Here is an 18234-nt window from a genome sequence, read left to right on the forward strand (position 1 = left end):
TCAGATACTGCTTTACATGTAGGCCGCGTGAATAATCAACAAGCAGCCGTGAGCGAAAATATAGTTGAGAGCATGCTTATTTTTATTTCACTGCCTTAAAACCCTTCAATACATATGAATTAATGGAGAATATTTGTAAAAGATGCATCTTTTAGTGACTTCATTTAGAAAAAAATCGTTCGACGATTTTTTGAATACCGCTTTTACCGATATTTGCTATCGCTTTGACAACAAATGGGGTCATTTAGCTGCATATCAAAAAATCCATAACGTTAGAAAGACTGAGTCACAATTTGATTCATACTCAATAAGGACCGTGTCTATATCCGTATCTACATTTTTGCTACTAAAAATATTGAATCCACTTAATTAAAGTCCCGATTTTGAAGGTATGAAGTTGACACGCTGGAAATAATAATAAAAGTCCATGAAAATATTCATCGCGTAATATTTGGAAAACGCTCTCATACATTATTTTTTTTCATATTGCAATATGTTGGGTGTCTTGATGAATACTATCGACTGGTGCAAGTCACTTTGAAAGTTTAGGTCTAGTTTTCGAGAAAATAAGCGGTAAACGATTTCTATGATGTCATCATTACGTCATAATGAAAAGGCTGCTTTGAACTAATTTATCATTTTTGAAACCTTTAATCCTTTCCCGACATTGTGTGAAAAGCGCTTGCAGATCGAGTTATTTAAGACGGAGTTGTAGCCGTTTCAATGCGGCTAAGTGTGCCAGACCAAAACTACCCAGGGCCTCCTTAAGTTAAGTCTAAACAAATCTTCACACACTGCATCAACGGCCGGTTAGATTATTTTTGGCTTTGAAAGGGGGGTGACGGGCACCCTGTGCCCCCCTGGATACGCCCCTGGATATGTATTGTGACCACTAGCTTGTATACCACAATAGCTTTCATGCAGTGATATGAATTACTCTTTCTATGATTTGTTATAAACATACTTTGAATAACGAGATCTGATGTTTTTGTGTGGTATTTATTGTAACTAGTGCCATCATTATATACATTGTACAGCCAAGTTATTAGTTTGATCTAATATATTACAATTACTGAACAATGAAGCGATGTGCATGTGTGGTCGAAATTTGATCAGAAAAGCTGTGGATTGGCACGCGATGAATTCCACCAATCAAAATGGCGATGACGTAGTGAAGCCGACGACAAAAAATAAGAATACGCACGCAAAGCTTGCATGTGGCTACTGCTATTTTTCAGACCAAACGGCATATACAGAGAAACGGTAGGACTAATTGATGCATCCAATCATTAGAAAAGGAAAGGTCAAATATTTGTAAAGTTATGAGAGTTTTTCATGTGATCACGTGACTGGTGACGTCATATGTCACATGATTGGCACCCGTGTGTAACCAAAGTCCGGCAATGTCCGGGTTTAAATGACATTGTTCAAATATTTGTAGAGTTATTACAGTTTTTATATAGCCACGTGATTGATGACGTCAAGTGTTAACATTCACTCACTTTCTCACTCCGATGGCATAGTGGCTACAAAGTTGTATTGCAATAACCACAAAAACAAAATAAAGAAAGGCAAAATTATCAATATTAAAATATAATAATAAATTTATTTGTAAAGTGCAAATTCAACATACGTTTTCAAATGCGCTACTTAAATAATATTTAAATAAAATATCCTATTTTACCCATTTAATGCTAAAACCTAGCTACTCTTGGTTGATTAAGAAAATAATAATAATAAAAAGTATAAGTACGCATATAATTCCAAAATTCAAGCAAAAGCAAAAGCAAATAAATAAGTTTTTAGTTCCTTTCTGAACTTATTCATTGAGTCAAGGTCCCTTAGTTTGCAAGGTAGTGAGTTCCATAGTTTGGGTGACCAACAATAAATGCTCCATCTTCCAGAGTTGAAAAAGTCTTAACTGTTTCTGACTTCATTGTTTTCGGTCTTTCTTTGATTAAAGGCAATAATGATTGTCGCAAGACCAAAGAAATGCGACTTATTCACCTATTGGGCACTCTTACTCCCAACGGGATTAACGAACGCTTTACTTTCAACTAACCCTTTCTTTTGTTATTTAATTGTTTGTTTTTAATTTACCTTTTCATCATTAAGATCAATATTGGTTCGACGTTTGCCGCCACGGAGGCTCTTTGATTCGGTGCGCCGTTAGTCCGCCGTTTGCCCTGGGCCTCTGATTCTCTCTGATTTGTATGGAGTAATTATATATTCAAATGGTCATATCTAACCAGTAACTTGATAGCAGATTAACCGAACGTATCAGTGTAACGCACGCCCTAGTAAATTCTTACCACTTACTAGAAAGTACGTTACACTAATGGCGTTAAAATTGAATTAAGCTGCTCTCAAGTTACATTACGTTAATCTGCTATCAAGTTAGTACGATTACCGGAAATTAAGCGTATCAGGGTCTTGTTTCAAATATCGACAAAGGAAACCCAATAAAGCACTTACTGATTGTTTTAATTCATGAACAAATTCTAAACAAAGGAAACCCAATAAAGCACTTATTGATTATTTTTATTCATGTACAAATTCTAATGCCGGGCTCCCTGTGGAAAGGATTAAAGGTTTCAAAAATGATAAGTCAGTTTAAAGCGGCCTTTTCATTCTGACGTTATGATGACATCATTGAAATCGGGTTTTTTTTCTCGAAAAATAGACCTAAACTTTCAAAACGACTTTCACCAGTCGAGAGTGTTCATCAAGGCACCCAACATATTGCAATATGAAAAAAAATTATGAGAGCGTTTTCTAAATATTACGCGATGAATATTTTCATGGACTTTTATTATTATTTCCAGCGTGTCAACTTTATACCTTCAAAATCGGAACTTTAATTTAGTGGATTCAATATTTTTAGTAGCTAGAATATAGATACGGATATAGACACTATCCTCATTGAGTATGAATCACATTGTGATTTTCTTTCTAACGTTATGGATTTTTTGATATGAAGCTAAATGACCCCATTTGTTGTCAAAAGCAACAATGTCATTGTCTAAATGAAGTCACTAAAAGATGCATCTTTTACAAATGTCTCCTTTAATTTCATTTGCATTGAAGGGTTTTAAGGCAGTCAAATAAAAATAAGTACGCTCACAACTATTTTCGCTCACGGTTGCTTGTTGATTATTCACTCTTGACTTCCGTGTTATTCCTTCACATGCGCACACCCCGTGCCCTATATTCTCCGCATACTGTAGTCAATGTACTTTAGAGTTCTTTCTTATTGAAACTCCAGTGTTTACTATTATTTTGGTTGAGAAAGTCTACAAAGTAACTACTATAAAACTGGGGTGGATGACCATAACTGTCGAAAAATTCTCATTGTTCACCACCACCCAGTGTTTTCCTGGTTCACTACTTGGGTCTGTATTTGCTATGTAACCGCATGGGTATGAGTCTGTAGATCTTGGAAGGCGGTTTTCTGCAAACACGCTTCCAAATTTATTCTGTTCTAGTCGTACGGTCATCCTCAATAACTGTCTTTTATCTGTTTGGTATTCGGCATGCTGAGTAGTCAAAGGTCACATGACGTGAAGCGTCAATCTCGATTGTTGATTCAATTTTGACGGCGTTGGGTAAGCCTGTGCTAAGCTGAATCTCCAGAGACACGTTCCCCTTCTGTTTCTGGTTCAAATGTGACGAGGAACCGCAGAGATCTGGGGTTAATTCAAAGACGAGGATGGCAAAGCCTTTGTTGTTATCTTGTCGCTCGATATCTACTCCAGAATCTGCGAACAGCCTTCCAGCTCCAGAAAACAGCGTCTGATACGCTTCCATAAAGTTCATCTCATTGGCTTGTGCGAGTGCGATAAAATTGTAAGGGTTTTTGGTAAAACGTCCATAAAGAGCGGTAGAATCCACCATTGCTAACACCACACGTTTAGGTACTTAGACCATTAATTATAAGAATATGTGAACCGCGTAGCACTTATGAAATACATGAAGATATAGAAATATAGATAAGTTATAGTGCTTGGGAACGAGGTTATTCTGGGCGAAAGACTCTTGGAGTTAAATTCGAAAAAAATTCATTTCCGACCTCGCGGAACAACCTCGTTCCTAAGCACTCTAACTTATCTATATATCTATATCTTCAGACCATTATTTAGATTTCCTTTATGACTGATCGATGGGTTTCCTGTGGGTATCAGTGGTATACGTCTTGCAATCTGTTAATCAACCAAGAATTACTACACATTGGTAATTGGTTATCAGCCAATAAGTTATCTCTTAATATTGATAAAACTAGTTATGTGTTATTTCACCCACCACAAAAGAAAATACCATTAAATTTGCAATTGAAAATCTTCAATAAAAATATTAAACAAGAATTAACTATAAAATATTTAGGTATCATTTTTGATCGTAACTTGAACTGGAAAAAACATATCCAGGAACTAAGTAAGAAAGTCTCCAAAACCATAGGCAAAAATGAGACATTTTGCCACAACTGAAGTAATGATACAGCTGTATTATGGCTTAATGTATTCTTTGATTACCTATGGTATCTCAGTGTGGGGCAATGCTTATGAAACTAACCTGAAACCATTTATCTCATTACAAAAGAGAATAATTGTGCGTGTGATCACTTTCTCACCATATGACTGTCACTCACAACCACTATTCCTTCAACTAAACCTATTAAAATTCAAGGATATGATATTCGCATCAAATGCATTTTTCATGTTTCAATATAAAAACAATCTTCTACCAAAAGCTTTTGATAAATATTTTCAGTGTGTCTCCTCAGTCCATAAGTATAACACTAGATTAGCTTCAAAAATGACTTATTATACTCCTGCTGTTAGGACAAACTATGGCAAATTCAATTTCAAATACATTGGGCCCCAAAGTTGGAATAATATTGATAAAACCCTAAAGCTCCAAACCATTTCATTCATTTAAACGTATAATCAAAAGCATACTACTTGATAGCTATCAACAATGACCTATTGTTGCTGGTTATTAAGAGTAGTCTATATTACAATCAATCCAATCATCCAGTATAGTCATAAATTCATTCATATATATATATTTTCCCCTACTTTTCTATTTCCATTTCAATTGCCATGTTAATTAATTACAATAAAAAAATCCTTGAACTTATCTATACTCCAACTCAGAAACTGAGTTTGGCTATAGTTAAGGCGACCTTATCAATGTGTTAAAAACATTTACCAGCTGCTCAGCTCGATAAGCTTGCTATACCGAGCAGCTATTACCTGAACCTTGGTTAAATAATAATATTGTAAAGCTAAATTTTATATATATCTATATACGTATATAGTAAAGATTGGATTAAAGACGAGACATGTTCACTGTAACTCCGAGTTTCGTGCTTACGCACTCATCAGACAGACTTTAATGAAACATGTTCCTATTACTGTGATATTTATATACAAGAGGTGTAATGATTATTTACAAACGAAGTATTGTTCGGAAAGGAGTTAATTAGCTAGGCCTGGATTTCTATTGTTTATCAGATAGAACTTGTTTTCATTTCGGCATTTGGAGATCAATTCGGATCGCTTGTTTAAAAGAGTGTCGCTGTTTGCTTTGATGATAAGTAGCTTTTCTGTTAAGCACAGGTCTATGGCGTTCCATTCATGCCAAAATTCATAGTTGACATTCGATATTGTAGTTTAAGTATTCTTGTTGGTTTGTACGATTGGACATTCAAGGTTAGATATTTTTTAAGGAGTTTTCACAATTCTACTTTGTAGTTAAGAGTATGTCGATATTGTAGCTGAAGTATTCTTGTTGGTTTGTACGATTGGACATTCAAGTTAAGAGTATTGAACATTCAACTTATGAATATCCAACCGCAATCCACTTTACATGTCGTCATCGCGGGCTCAAGGTACGAAGACTCCTCAAAAACATAGTAAGTTTAGCTAATTTTCTTATCCTTTTTTCATAAGAGAAAAGTGTTAAAAATTCCAAAAATATACTTAACTCGATTATTCATATATTTTTCCTTTGTTTCAATAATAATAATAATGTCTTTATTAAAGAAATGATAAAATACATATCATTAACATGATTATAATCATAAAACTAAAAACTGATTAAAAGATTACTAATTACTAAAGATTATTCTATTTACAAATGAGTTTTTAAAACGTTGAGAATTAACTCTAGGTCTAATAAAATATGATTTCCTTAAATTATATTTGGACGTTTGTATTTTAGGCGCTATGCTATGCAAAGGTCACTACTAACCGATTTCTTATATAACCTTGTGTCAAATTTATTTAAAAGATCCTGAATATTATAATGGCATGTTGTATAATTTCGTTTGTAACAGCGATCTAAAAAGTTTTGTACGGTGGTAAGCTCCGGAGGGGATGCTCCATAAACACTAAGACCATAAATTAGTTTTGATATAACAATTGTTGAAAATAAATGGTCAATTTCTTTTTGTATATATCCTTCCTTCCTAAGGGATCTTATAACAAATAAAGATTTGTTTATAGCTATAATGGTATCTTTTACATGAAGGTCAAATCTAAATAGGTCAAATTTCATATGTTGTAGTCACCCAAGCAGGAGATTCTGTGTAATCATGAACACCTATTTGCTACAGTCTATTCATGACATTATCAGTGGTTTAAACAGATTAACAGATGACTCGAATAATCAAATGGACTTCGAGTTGGTAGTTAGTAAATTTGATTATTTTCAGAGAATGTCAAGTTGAACAATACCATTGAATGTCCAAATGTGACATAAAAGTACAGTGTTTCAGATGCGAAAGCGATATGTTCAATACTATAAAATATATGAATAATCGAGTTAAGTATATTTTTGGAATTTTTAACACTTTTCTCTTATGAAAAAAGGATAAGAAAATTAGCTAAACTTACTATGTTTTTGTTATCGTAGATTGATAAGTTTTACACCGTAGTGAAAATAGAAAACTGACGTTTCGGACGTTAGTCCTTCGTCGGAGTCAATAGAAAGTAAGAGTGAGAGAGATGTTTATATAGTAGAGGATAGAGAAAACAAACCAATAAGAAGAAAACAAGCCATAAAACAAAAAGAAAACAAAAGGATAGAAAGCAACAATGGGTGAGAAAAAAAGGAGGAAAAAGAAAAGAAAAAACAAAAAAACTTAAATGTAGGCGAAGCGTTCGTTCATCCCGTGGGGATTAACGGTGCCAAGTGAATGAATAACACGCATTTCTTTTGTTTTGCGATGATGGTTGCTGCCGTGGGTTAAACAAAGACCAAAAACAATAGCATTAAGCTCAGAGTGATTAGCAGAATTGAAGTGCCGAGCAACTGGTTTATTTAAATCTTTCTTTCGAATGTCGTAAAGGTGGTCTCTAAAACGATCACCTAAAACGATCACCTGTTGGCTACATCGAGCAACAAATTTTTGATCTCTACCCAGGCATTAAACCTGAATTTTTTGGTCGCTACATTGATGATTGTATTGGCGCTACTTCTTGTTCAAAACAAGACTTAGATTCTTTTATTCTCTATGTCAATTCGTTTCACCCAGCTCTTGAATTCACTTGGGACATTAGTGAAACTTCTGTCACATTTCTTGACATTTCTGTGAGTATTTCTGCTAATCATCTTAATACCACCATTCATTATAAACCCACAGACTCTCATTCATATTTACTTTATTCCTCCTCACACCCTAAACACACTCTCAATTCTATTCCTTTTTCGCAATTCTTACGTTTGCGCCGTCTTTGCAGTGACGACACTGATTTTTCTCACAAATGTCAAGAAATGCGTTCCTTCTTTCTTAATCGTGGTTACCCTATTACCATCATCGAGCGTGCTATGCTTAAAGCCTCTTCCATAGATCGTAACACTGCTCTCACCCCTAAATCACGCAATTCTAACCTTAACCGCATTCCATTCACCATCACTTACCATCCTATTAACAACTCTATCAAACCTGTTATTAATCGTAACTTCAATTTACTCAATTCTGATCCAACCACGTCTAACATTTTCAAAGAACGCCCTCTTTTTTCGTTCAAAAGGGATCGCAATTTACGTTCTTTCTTAGTTAAAGGTGTACTTCCTTCTAATAAAGAACCCGGTACTTTTCGCTGCTCTCGCAAACGTTGCTACACTTGCCCTTTTGTTGCTTCATATACTTCTATTAAAGGTCCCAAATCCACCTTTAATATTACTGATCATTTTGATTGTACTTCTTCTAACGTCATCTACTGTATTCAATGTTCAAGCTGCAACATGCTCTATGTTGGAGAAACTGGCCGCCGATTAGGTGATCGTTTTAGAGACCACCTTTACGACATTCGAAAGAAAGATTTAAATAAACCAGTTGCTCGGCACTTCAATTCTGCTAATCACTCTGAGCTTAATGCTATTGTTTTTGGTCTTTGTTTAACCCACGGCAGCAACCATCATCGCAAAACAAAAGAAATGCGTGTTATTCATTCACTTGGCACCGTTAATCCCCACGGGATGAACGAACGCTTCGCCTACATTTAAGTTTTTTTGTTTTTTCTTTTCTTTTTCCTCCTTTTTTTCTCACCCATTGTTGCTTTCTATCCTTTTGTTTTCTTTTTGTTTTATGGCTTGTTTTCTTCTTATTGGTTTGTTTTCCTCTATCCTCTACTATATAAACATCTCTCTCACTCTTACTTTCTATTGACTCCGACGAAGGACTAACGTCCGAAACGTCAGTTTTCTATTTTCACTACGGTGTAAAACTTATCAATCTACGATAACAAAAACATAGTAAGTTTAGCTAATTTTCTTATCCTTTTTTCATAAGAGAAAAGTGTTAAAAATTCCAAAAATATACTTAACTCGATTATTCATATATTTTATAGTATTGAACATATCGCTTTCGCATCTGAAACACTGTACTTTTATGTCACATTTGGACATTCAATGGTATTGTTCAACTTGACATTCTCTGAAAATAATCAAATTTACTAACTACCAACTCGAAGTCCATTTGATTATTCGAGTCATCTGTTAATCTGTTTAAACCACTGATAATGTCATGAATAGACTGTAGCAAATAGGTGTTCATGATTACACAGAATCTCCTGCTTGGGTGACTACAACATATGAAATTTGACCTATTTAGATTTGACCTTCATGTAAAAGATACCATTATAGCTATAAACAAATCTTTATTTGTTATAAGATCCCTTAGGAAGGAAGGATATATACAAAAAGAAATTGACCATTTATTTTCAACAATTGTTATATCAAAACTAATTTATGGTCTTAGTGTTTATGGAGCATCCCCTCCGGAGCTTACCACCGTACAAAACTTTTTAGATCGCTGTTACAAACGAAATTATACAACATGCCATTATAATATTCAGGATCTTTTAAATAAATTTGACACAAGGTTATATAAGAAATCGGTTAGTAGTGACCTTTGCATAGCATAGCGCCTAAAATACAAACGTCCAAATATAATTTAAGGAAATCATATTTTATTAGACCTAGAGTTAATTCTCAACGTTTTAAAAACTCATTTGTAAATAGAATAATCTTTAGTAATTAGTAATCTTTTAATCAGTTTTTAGTTTTATGATTATAATCATGTTAATGATATGTATTTTATCATTTCTTTAATAAAGACATTATTATTATTATTGAAACAAAGGAAAAATATATGAATAATCGAGTTAAGTATATTTTTGGAATTTTTAACACTTTTCTCTTATGAAAAAAGGATAAGAAAATTAGCTAAACTTACTATGTTTTTGAGGAGTCTTCGTACCTTGAGCCCGCGATGACGACATGTAAAGTGGATTGCGGTTGGATATTCATAAGTTGAATGTTCAATACTCTTAACTTGAATGTCCAATCGTACAAACCAACAAGAATACTTCAGCTACAATATCGACATACTCTTAACTACAAAGTAGAATTGTGAAAACTCCTTAAAAAATATCTAACCTTGAATGTCCAATCGTACAAACCAACAAGAATACTTAAACTACAATATCGAATGTCAACTATGAATTTTGGCATGAATGGAACGCCATACAGGTCACACCTCTTAGAAATGTTGCTGTATGGTCTGGCTGAAGTGATGATTGTCCATTCTATGTTGTAGTCTTTGTTGTTATCTTTAAGGTCCCAGATGTGTTTAGAAAGTTCGGTGCTGTTAGCGTATTTTCTATTTCGCAAAGATAGTTTGTGCTGAGTTTGAATGTTCCTTCTGTCAGGCCAATGTAGTTTTTCCCAGTAGTGTCCTCGTTTGTTGTGACATGAGCGTTGTAGATGATGTTGGAGGAGAGGCAGTTGTTGTTTAGAGGGCATTGATCTTTTTTACTGCAGTTGCATGTTTTCTCAGAGGTGGTGGCGGGATCGGTATCGGTGTTGAAGATTTTCTTGTTGTGTTTGGTAATGGTGGTTTTCATGTTTTCCATGCAGCTGTAGCTCACTTTGATATTATTCTTATTCTTATTGAAGATCCTCCATACAGCAAGAATGTACAAACCAACGTCGGAAGCATCTTCCTGAAGCTCATACACAAACACTTTCCCAAGCACCACAGATTTCACCGGATCTTCAATAAGAATAATATCAAAGTGAGCTATAACTGTTTTCAGTGTAAGAATAGCGGGTCTTGAGTCCGGCATTTGCTCCAGTTGATGTTGAGTCGGTCTCATCCATCGCTCCTGTTGTGTCTTTATAATAAAGACCTGCACTAAGACAATTCATAATTCAAAACCATTTTCAGCATACTCTTATAGCTATACGTTCCTCTTGATTGGGTGACTTGAATACCATTGAGAAAAACATCCACTTGTTTGACTTTGCAAGAACATGAATCGTTGACAGGTGCTACTTAATTTTTCATCAGTTGTAAGATTCGAACCATTTGCCTTGGTGATTTTCACTTTGATAAACAGCATGGTCTTTGCTAGATCCAAGTAATTTTCAGATCCTGTAATCTGAAATTCTATAGGTGCCGTGGAAGATATTCAGGATATTGGTTGATGTTCTATCCACTGACTCTTATCAATAGCCACTTGTGGGTGGTATCGTGAATGAATCCAGTTCACTTTTCGTAAACGGAGTGGAATAAGGGTGTACAAATGCCATATAAATGTTCGAAAATGTCTTTGTTCGCGAGAACTATCTTAACTGTTTTCGCTTTGCTAGCTAATGGTGAAGTGAAGTCTTTCTTTCTAAACTCTTTTTCTGTCTTGAGCTGCCACTTCCTGCTTTGGAGGTTATCTTATCGTAGTCTGTGCTGTTTGTTGTATTCTTGCTTTAGCAGAATCTTTGACAGCATGGAGACTCCCTCCCTGATTGAACTTGTAATACAGTTTTTCCAACAGCTCGTTGGTCCATAGAACTATTACTTGGAAGAGTCAATGTAAAACTGACTTGTTGTCATGATCGTTAGGAGTCAAATGAATATACTACACAAAAGATTTGATTTTATAAACTTTATTCAATATTACTACTCACGACTCAGCTATTATACTTGTCTGGATATCCTAACCATTTTACAAAGTACTTCCTTTGTTTGCCACGTTTACGCTTTTTCAAAATCTCTTCTATCTTATTCACTTCTTGATCTCCTTTGAGTGTTTACTCGTTTTAGTTCTCGTTCATAAATAAGTTCCTTCTAACACATCCCCGTCGAATTCTTTTAACTTATAAAATGGCGGATTACGTGGGAAGAGCTTCGAAATAGTAAAAATGTCCTCGCTCCAGTTGGGTAGATAACCTTTCTCAAACAGTTTCTTAGACTTGGATATGCGCGCTTTATCATAGGGTGGTCTTCTCATCAACTTATTTCCATACAAAGTTCTTTATACTTCATTTTCATTGCTCTCATTGCCGAGGCTGGGGCTCTCTTAATACTCCTATGATAGGAATTATTTTATGTATCTATAATATCAGGTAACACATCTATAAATATTTTAGAGTTCCTTGCCATGTGAAGTCGGTACTTCCGCTGTTTCAGACTTGGATTATAAAGCACTCAATGATGGATCCTTTGATGTCTGTGTTATAGGTATGATAAGACCCAATGTTCTTGTCTTTTAATTAAAAACGACTGGATTAAACGATTCGTGAATTCACTTCCACGATCAGAATGAATGTTTTGGGTTTTATTCTCCGGTTCATCTAATATCTAATGTTTGAAGGCTTTGACTAGAGTTACGGGCCTCTGTTGTCTTTGATGGGAACCACCCATGCATACTTTGACAACACATCACTGACAGGTGAGCATGTATCTGTAATTGCTATTGTATTTCTTGAGGACTGCATGTCTATCAAATCCAATTCCCAGACAGCGTCTATCGATCCGACTAACACCTGCCCTTTTAACCATTCCTGAACCTCTTTCTTCGTGGTTTTCTTATTTTTCTTTTTGGCAGCATGGTATAAGGCATTGATCATTTTCACCCCACAGCAGACGAGAACACAGCAAACTCTTTTGAAAATGTTTTGAAGATTGAGATTAGGGATGGAACTTAAACCCCCTCAACCCAAGTCTTTATCCCATTAAGTCATACACGACATTATCATAGTGTTTACAAACTCATCAAATATTTCTTAGGGCAATGAGTGACCATTCTGCTTGGAAACGTTTGGTGTTCCAGTCTCCACGCCACCATAGCCAACCTTTAAAAAAAATTTCCGCTATGCAGAACACTTATTAATATTGTTTTGTTATTGCAGTTTATGAATTAGTTAAAAGAACATGTCGTCGACGGGATACATTGGAGTTGTAGTTTGGATGCTGCTACGTCCAAAGAAATTGTATCGTGTCTTTGCAGTAGTAGCAACGTTATGCGTGGCTATAACACTGTGGCATGTAGCATTGCATATCAACCCTCGTCCAATGCTAAGCTGGAAATACAGGTATGTATTAAGAATTTTTTTAAATTACCACGTTAAAAATTATTGGTATGTATAATCTACTCAACTTCAGGGCCGTGAAATGGTACGCAGGAGCAAGTCTTGATCCCAAATTATTGGCTAAAAATTTGATTCCTGATCCCACAATTTAAATAATTTGATCCCTGACATAAAATGAAAAATAATTCACGAGTACATTTGTTGTCAATTTTACCGGCGTTTGAACCCGATATAACGTTTGAACCTGTATTGTCGATCCCGATTCCGTGGCCTGTGATCCCGATCCCATGATCTGTGATCCCGATATCGTGGCATGTAATCCCGATCCCGTGGCCTGTTATCCCGATCCCATGGTCTTTATTTTTAGTTTAAGCTATGTTTAATTCCAAGACTTTTACTCGTTTCACGCTCAGGAATTTATTTATTCTTTTAGACAATCATGATTCAACGATATTATCACATTGATTATAGAATTACACTTAGAATTATCATAAATAGAGCTCATGTAATCAGTTCAATACAGAGAGTAAAATAAAGATCCCGAAGCTCATACCGAGAGCGGTCGTCCCATAACAAATCCCATAATCATTTTTGTTATTGAGCTAGAATCCTAGTCCCTGCGCTTCTGCAATAAATCCCATTTTTAGGCCTGTACATATGGAGGCGGGTTGTCCAGGCCGAGGGGCAAGTCCTCTGTGTTCGCATTCGTTGGGATATAGTAGAAAACAAAAGACGTGTCTCTTTTAGCAGGGACAACTCGCCTCCATAGAGACAGGGTCTTAGAAACAGGGACTCAGGCTAATCACTGAGTATTATTTTGTTCATTCATTTTCTAGTGATCAACAAGCGAATACCCTTACAACTTGTATTCGTAAAAACACCGTCATGTTCCTCAAAACGCACAAAACTGGCAGCAGCACAGTGAAAAACATTCTAAACAGATACGGAAACAAATACAACTTGACATTTGCTTTACCAAAGTACGAGTCAACGTTTAATTGGCCTCAGAGGCTGAATACTGACTACATTGCCATTTCATGGACTAGGCCACATATACTTAGCAATCACGCTAGGTATAACAAACAAACGTTACATCATTTATTCCCCAAGGATAGAAGTATATATAATAACGATAGTACGTGAACCGTTTGCTCATTATGAATCGATATTTAACTATTTTGAACTATGGAAAGTAGTTGGAATCAAAGGAAACGACACTATGAAAATTATGCAGAAATATTTAAGAAACGCGACCTCAATGAAATCTGCAAAACTAAAAGATAAGTCAACATCACGATTGCTACGAAATCCCATGCTATAATAATAACAATAATAATAATAATAATAATTATTATTATTATTATTTATACACGATAAGTTAAATACAGCGTAGCTGATGTGGTCGTGTTTTAATCCTAGGTCCTAAGCTATACTAGTCCTCTCACTCTCACCCACACACATTCTCTCTCTCTCTCTCTCTCTCTCTCTCTCTCTCTCTCTCTCTCTCTCTCTCTCTCTCTCTCTCTCTCTCTCTCTCTCTCTCTCTCTCCCTCTCTCTTTCTCTCATTCTCTCGATCTTATCTACTACTAAGCTAATTATTACATAATTTAATATTTTGACTGGAAAGAGTTATTACATCTTTAGTTGAGATATGTCCTTTTTAAGTTTTTGTTTGAATATGTGACCTGGGACTTGACTTTCGTTATTAACAGGACAAAAAAGCTGTATTAGACAACATCAATTTCCTGGAAAATGAGTTTGATCTTGTCATGATCATGGAATATTTCGATGAGTCTGCGTTCCTCTTGAAAAGGTTAATGTGCTGGGATTGGGACGACATTGGTTTTAGTAAACACAACGAAAGACAGAAAAAGGAAAAGAAACCGATTTCGCCTTCATTCAAAGTGAACATTCGTAGTTGGAACAAAGCAGATTTTATGCTATACGATCATTTTAATAAATAAACCTTCTGGAAGAAAATTGCAGCAGAAGGGCCTTGCTTCTACGAGGATCTCGCACGCTTTCGCAAAAGGAAAGAAGAAGTCTATAAGCTTTGTGTTAACGACTCGAAACCCGTAATAACTGAAATATACAAAAGAAAGTTTGTCAAAGGATATGGGCTAAAGAAAAATATTGGGAAGAGCAATCAAACATTTTGTGCGAATTTACTAAAAAGTGAATTGACTTTCTATTCCGAGAACAAGAAAAAACTCTCGAAAAGAATGGAAGAGATTAACAGTCGTGGAGAATTCAAAAATGAATTTCACAAAGATAACGATTGGAGTAAAGCTACTGATCTTGCATATATTCACGTCAGGTGACTGGTCACTTCAACACAATTTTTGCGCATGTAATTCATGGTTTTGTCAGAAAACTCACCTAAATCAGAGTTCCTGTCTTGTGATCATTTAGTCTTGTTGTAGGTGATCAATGTATGTTTGTTTTCTTCAATAGCCATTGAGAGTGGTTTCCCAAAACCTGTGAAACAAAGTGTAATAGAGTGCTTTCATTATATCCGGTGCAATACACCGAAAACACTAAAGCCTGGTATTCACTAGCGACGGAAGCCGAAGCGGAAGCAGAAGCAGAAGCGTAAGACGTATTATGTTCCTGTGAAAATCAAAAACCGGAGACATAACAAGAAGCAGAACATCGACGGAAGCATAAGCAGAAGGAACGGAAGGTTTCCTTTTTCTTATGCTTATGCTTCTGCTGCCGTCGCTTATGTCGCTAGTGAAAACCAGATTCTTATGCTTCCGTCGCTCACATACAGAAGCACAAGGTGGTAAGCCAATCAAATTCTCGTACTCAGTCCCCTGCACGGGAAACTTCCTATTGTTTCTCTTATGCTTCCGTCACATTCATTTACACTAGAACATAACGATCTTATGCTTATGCTCATGCTTCTGCTTCCGTCGCTTATGTCGCTAGTGAAAACCAGCCTTATTTTAAAGAAAGAAAAAAGAAAAGCATGTGACAGTAACGGGAGGTGACCGTAGTAAAGTGTATTTCACGGGTTTATGATAGAGTACTAACACTAAAAGTGGTGCAATATACTTTGCAATATTTAGTGCTGAATAGCTTTTTCTAAACAACAGAACACAATAGAATTAGCGTAAATTTGCGCACAATCTTTTATAATAAACAAGATAATATGAAGTACTTACTTAATATTCTCTTGCCTCAAATGATTAATAAGGTCCTTCACCTGTACCAACGGTTTTTCATGAAAAAAATGTGGCTTATCAAAAATTTACTCCGTTAGACCTCCCGGTACACAAGAGTGAACTTGCACTGTAACAAATTCCCTCACCAGGGCCGTAGCCACCCGTACCTTTGGTCTGGTTTCAACCGGACCGACTTTCGGTTAAAAAAAATATAAGAAAAATATTTTTAAAATGTAAGAAAATCTCAAAAACCTCGAAAACCGGACCAATCACAAATTTGTAGCTACGGCCCTACTGGCTTTACGATTTCTTAATCCTGTAGTTCATACGTCGAATTCCACGTGTACCGAATACAATAATCCTTGTCATAGTTTAAGAATCGATTCCACTGCGCATGCGATTTTATCCCGAATTTCTCACCTTCTTTTGTTTAATTAAGAACAAAAGAAGGTTTAGACAAAAGAAGATGAGAAATTCGGGATAAAATCGCATGCGCAGTGGAATCGATTCTTAAACTATGAAAAGGCTTATTCAAACAATAGATAATAAGGTGGTCTTCTGATCTACACATTTGGCAAAGGTGAGATTCGAAGTATCAACTGGGCCTAGCCAGTTTATAATGTAATGTTAATATTTCGAAATAAACAAAATCGAAATTCGAAATCTAGAGATAATTGTGTTACAAAACGTTTATACTATCTAAAGAAAAAAAGCGACAAATCTAGAAAAGGTATAACTCACCCGGTAGCCGGTGTAACTTGACTGAATGAATTTAGATTTGAAAAGGCGTTTCCTTGCCTATATACTACTACTTATTTATTCGAAAAGCGTGTACTAAAGTCGAGCATAAAAGAATGCCATTATACTATTGTATTTCTTTGTTCCAAAGTATTTTCGTAAACGAGGCAGTTAACTTTATTTATACAGGTTTGCTCATGAACAAAAGGCTAAATTACCGAGTGTCTTGAAAATTAAACCGAAATATCATCGGAAGAGATTCAAGATACATTCCACAATGGGACTGATTTTAATAATTCACAACCGACTTTTTTTTGTTGGTTTGTTTATATTAAACTCCCCGAAGGGATGAATATATCCCGTAAATTACGGCCTCATTTATCCTCCAATTATATAGAAGGCATAATATAGCTTTCAATATTGTTTTTAAAAATAGTTTTCAGTGTATGAGTAATAAATGTGTTTTTTATGAGACTATAGCCTAGTTTCCATATCATCGCTCACGATCGCCGGATCGCTGAAATCATTGATGCATGGATCGCCCACGATCGCTATCAGTTTCTGACATATGTTTCCATTAAGTCGCTGAAGTATATGCTACAGCGAGCTCCTCTTGAGTTTGTAGCTCTTTTATGAGCCAACGGATAATATGGTCAGTTGTAATCTGTATGAACCACGCGTGGTAGCATTGCGTTTTGACAACATGGCGGAGAAAGAAAGCTTCTTTCTACAAGAAAGCGCTGTTTTTCTGCTTGCTTTAGCCAAGCGAAGATCACATTTGAAACAGAAAAGATCTCATCGTTTTTGGGTGAGATATATCTTCAAAAACAGAAAACAGCAAGGTCTTTACCATAACCAATGAGCTTCGACTGTTTGATCGAGAATATTTTTAGAAATGTGTGAAATAACTCAAGATCAATTTAGAATATACAGTCTTCACGCAAGGCCAATGTTTCGTTTTGTTTAGTACGTCGCTATGCCTACCACAACTGACAGATGCGTTATGGGATACATTTTGATCGCTCTATCGCTGAAATGTGTTTTCATATAATCGCTAACGATCGCTCACGGTTGCTCACGATCGCTGAGATAAAACTTTTTCTATCTCAGCGATCGCAATCGCTCACGATCGCTCACGATCGCTCACGATCGCTTACGATCGCTCGATCGCTGAAAAGTGTTTCCATATAATCGCTCACGATCGCTGGGCACAAATTGGTCAGCCGCAATTTCGCTGTCAAGATCGGCCATGAAAACTAAAATTCCACTGTTTAGAGATGTGTAATGAAAGCTCTAACAGTTAAATGAACTGATAAATTCAGTAAAAACTTACTTTATAAAATGCGAAAAATGTTTCGTCTTACCAGGGGAGTGAAAGTGGTTCACGCTCGGACTAATCATAAAAACTGATTAACGAAGGTATGGTTCAAATAAAAATCGTAGCCTGGCACT

General features: G+C 35.7%; 1 protein-coding gene and 1 pseudogene across 1 annotated transcript; both read left to right on the top strand.

Moving 5' to 3' along the window:
* Nucleotides 1-7374: 7374 nt before the first annotated feature.
* On the top strand, nt 7375-8511 carry LOC148914044 (uncharacterized; the record flags this gene model as incomplete). The annotated part of the gene is made up of 1 exon (XM_089026050.1): nt 7375-8511. A coding segment is annotated over one exon (1137 nt), but the record flags the coding sequence as incomplete, so codon positions are not given.
* Nucleotides 8512-12718: 4207 nt separating this feature from the next.
* LOC148914045 (galactose-3-O-sulfotransferase 3-like) lies at nt 12719-15198 on the top strand (annotated as a pseudogene).
* The last annotated feature ends 3036 nt before the right edge of the window (nt 15199-18234 follow it).

Source organism: Actinia tenebrosa, unplaced genomic scaffold, assembly GCF_029948245.1.
Source record: "Actinia tenebrosa isolate PJP-AT-01 unplaced genomic scaffold, QUT_ActTen_1.0 PGA_scaffold0__85_contigs__length_37466705, whole genome shotgun sequence".
In the NCBI taxonomy this organism is placed as follows: domain Eukaryota; kingdom Metazoa; phylum Cnidaria; class Anthozoa; order Actiniaria; family Actiniidae; genus Actinia; species Actinia tenebrosa.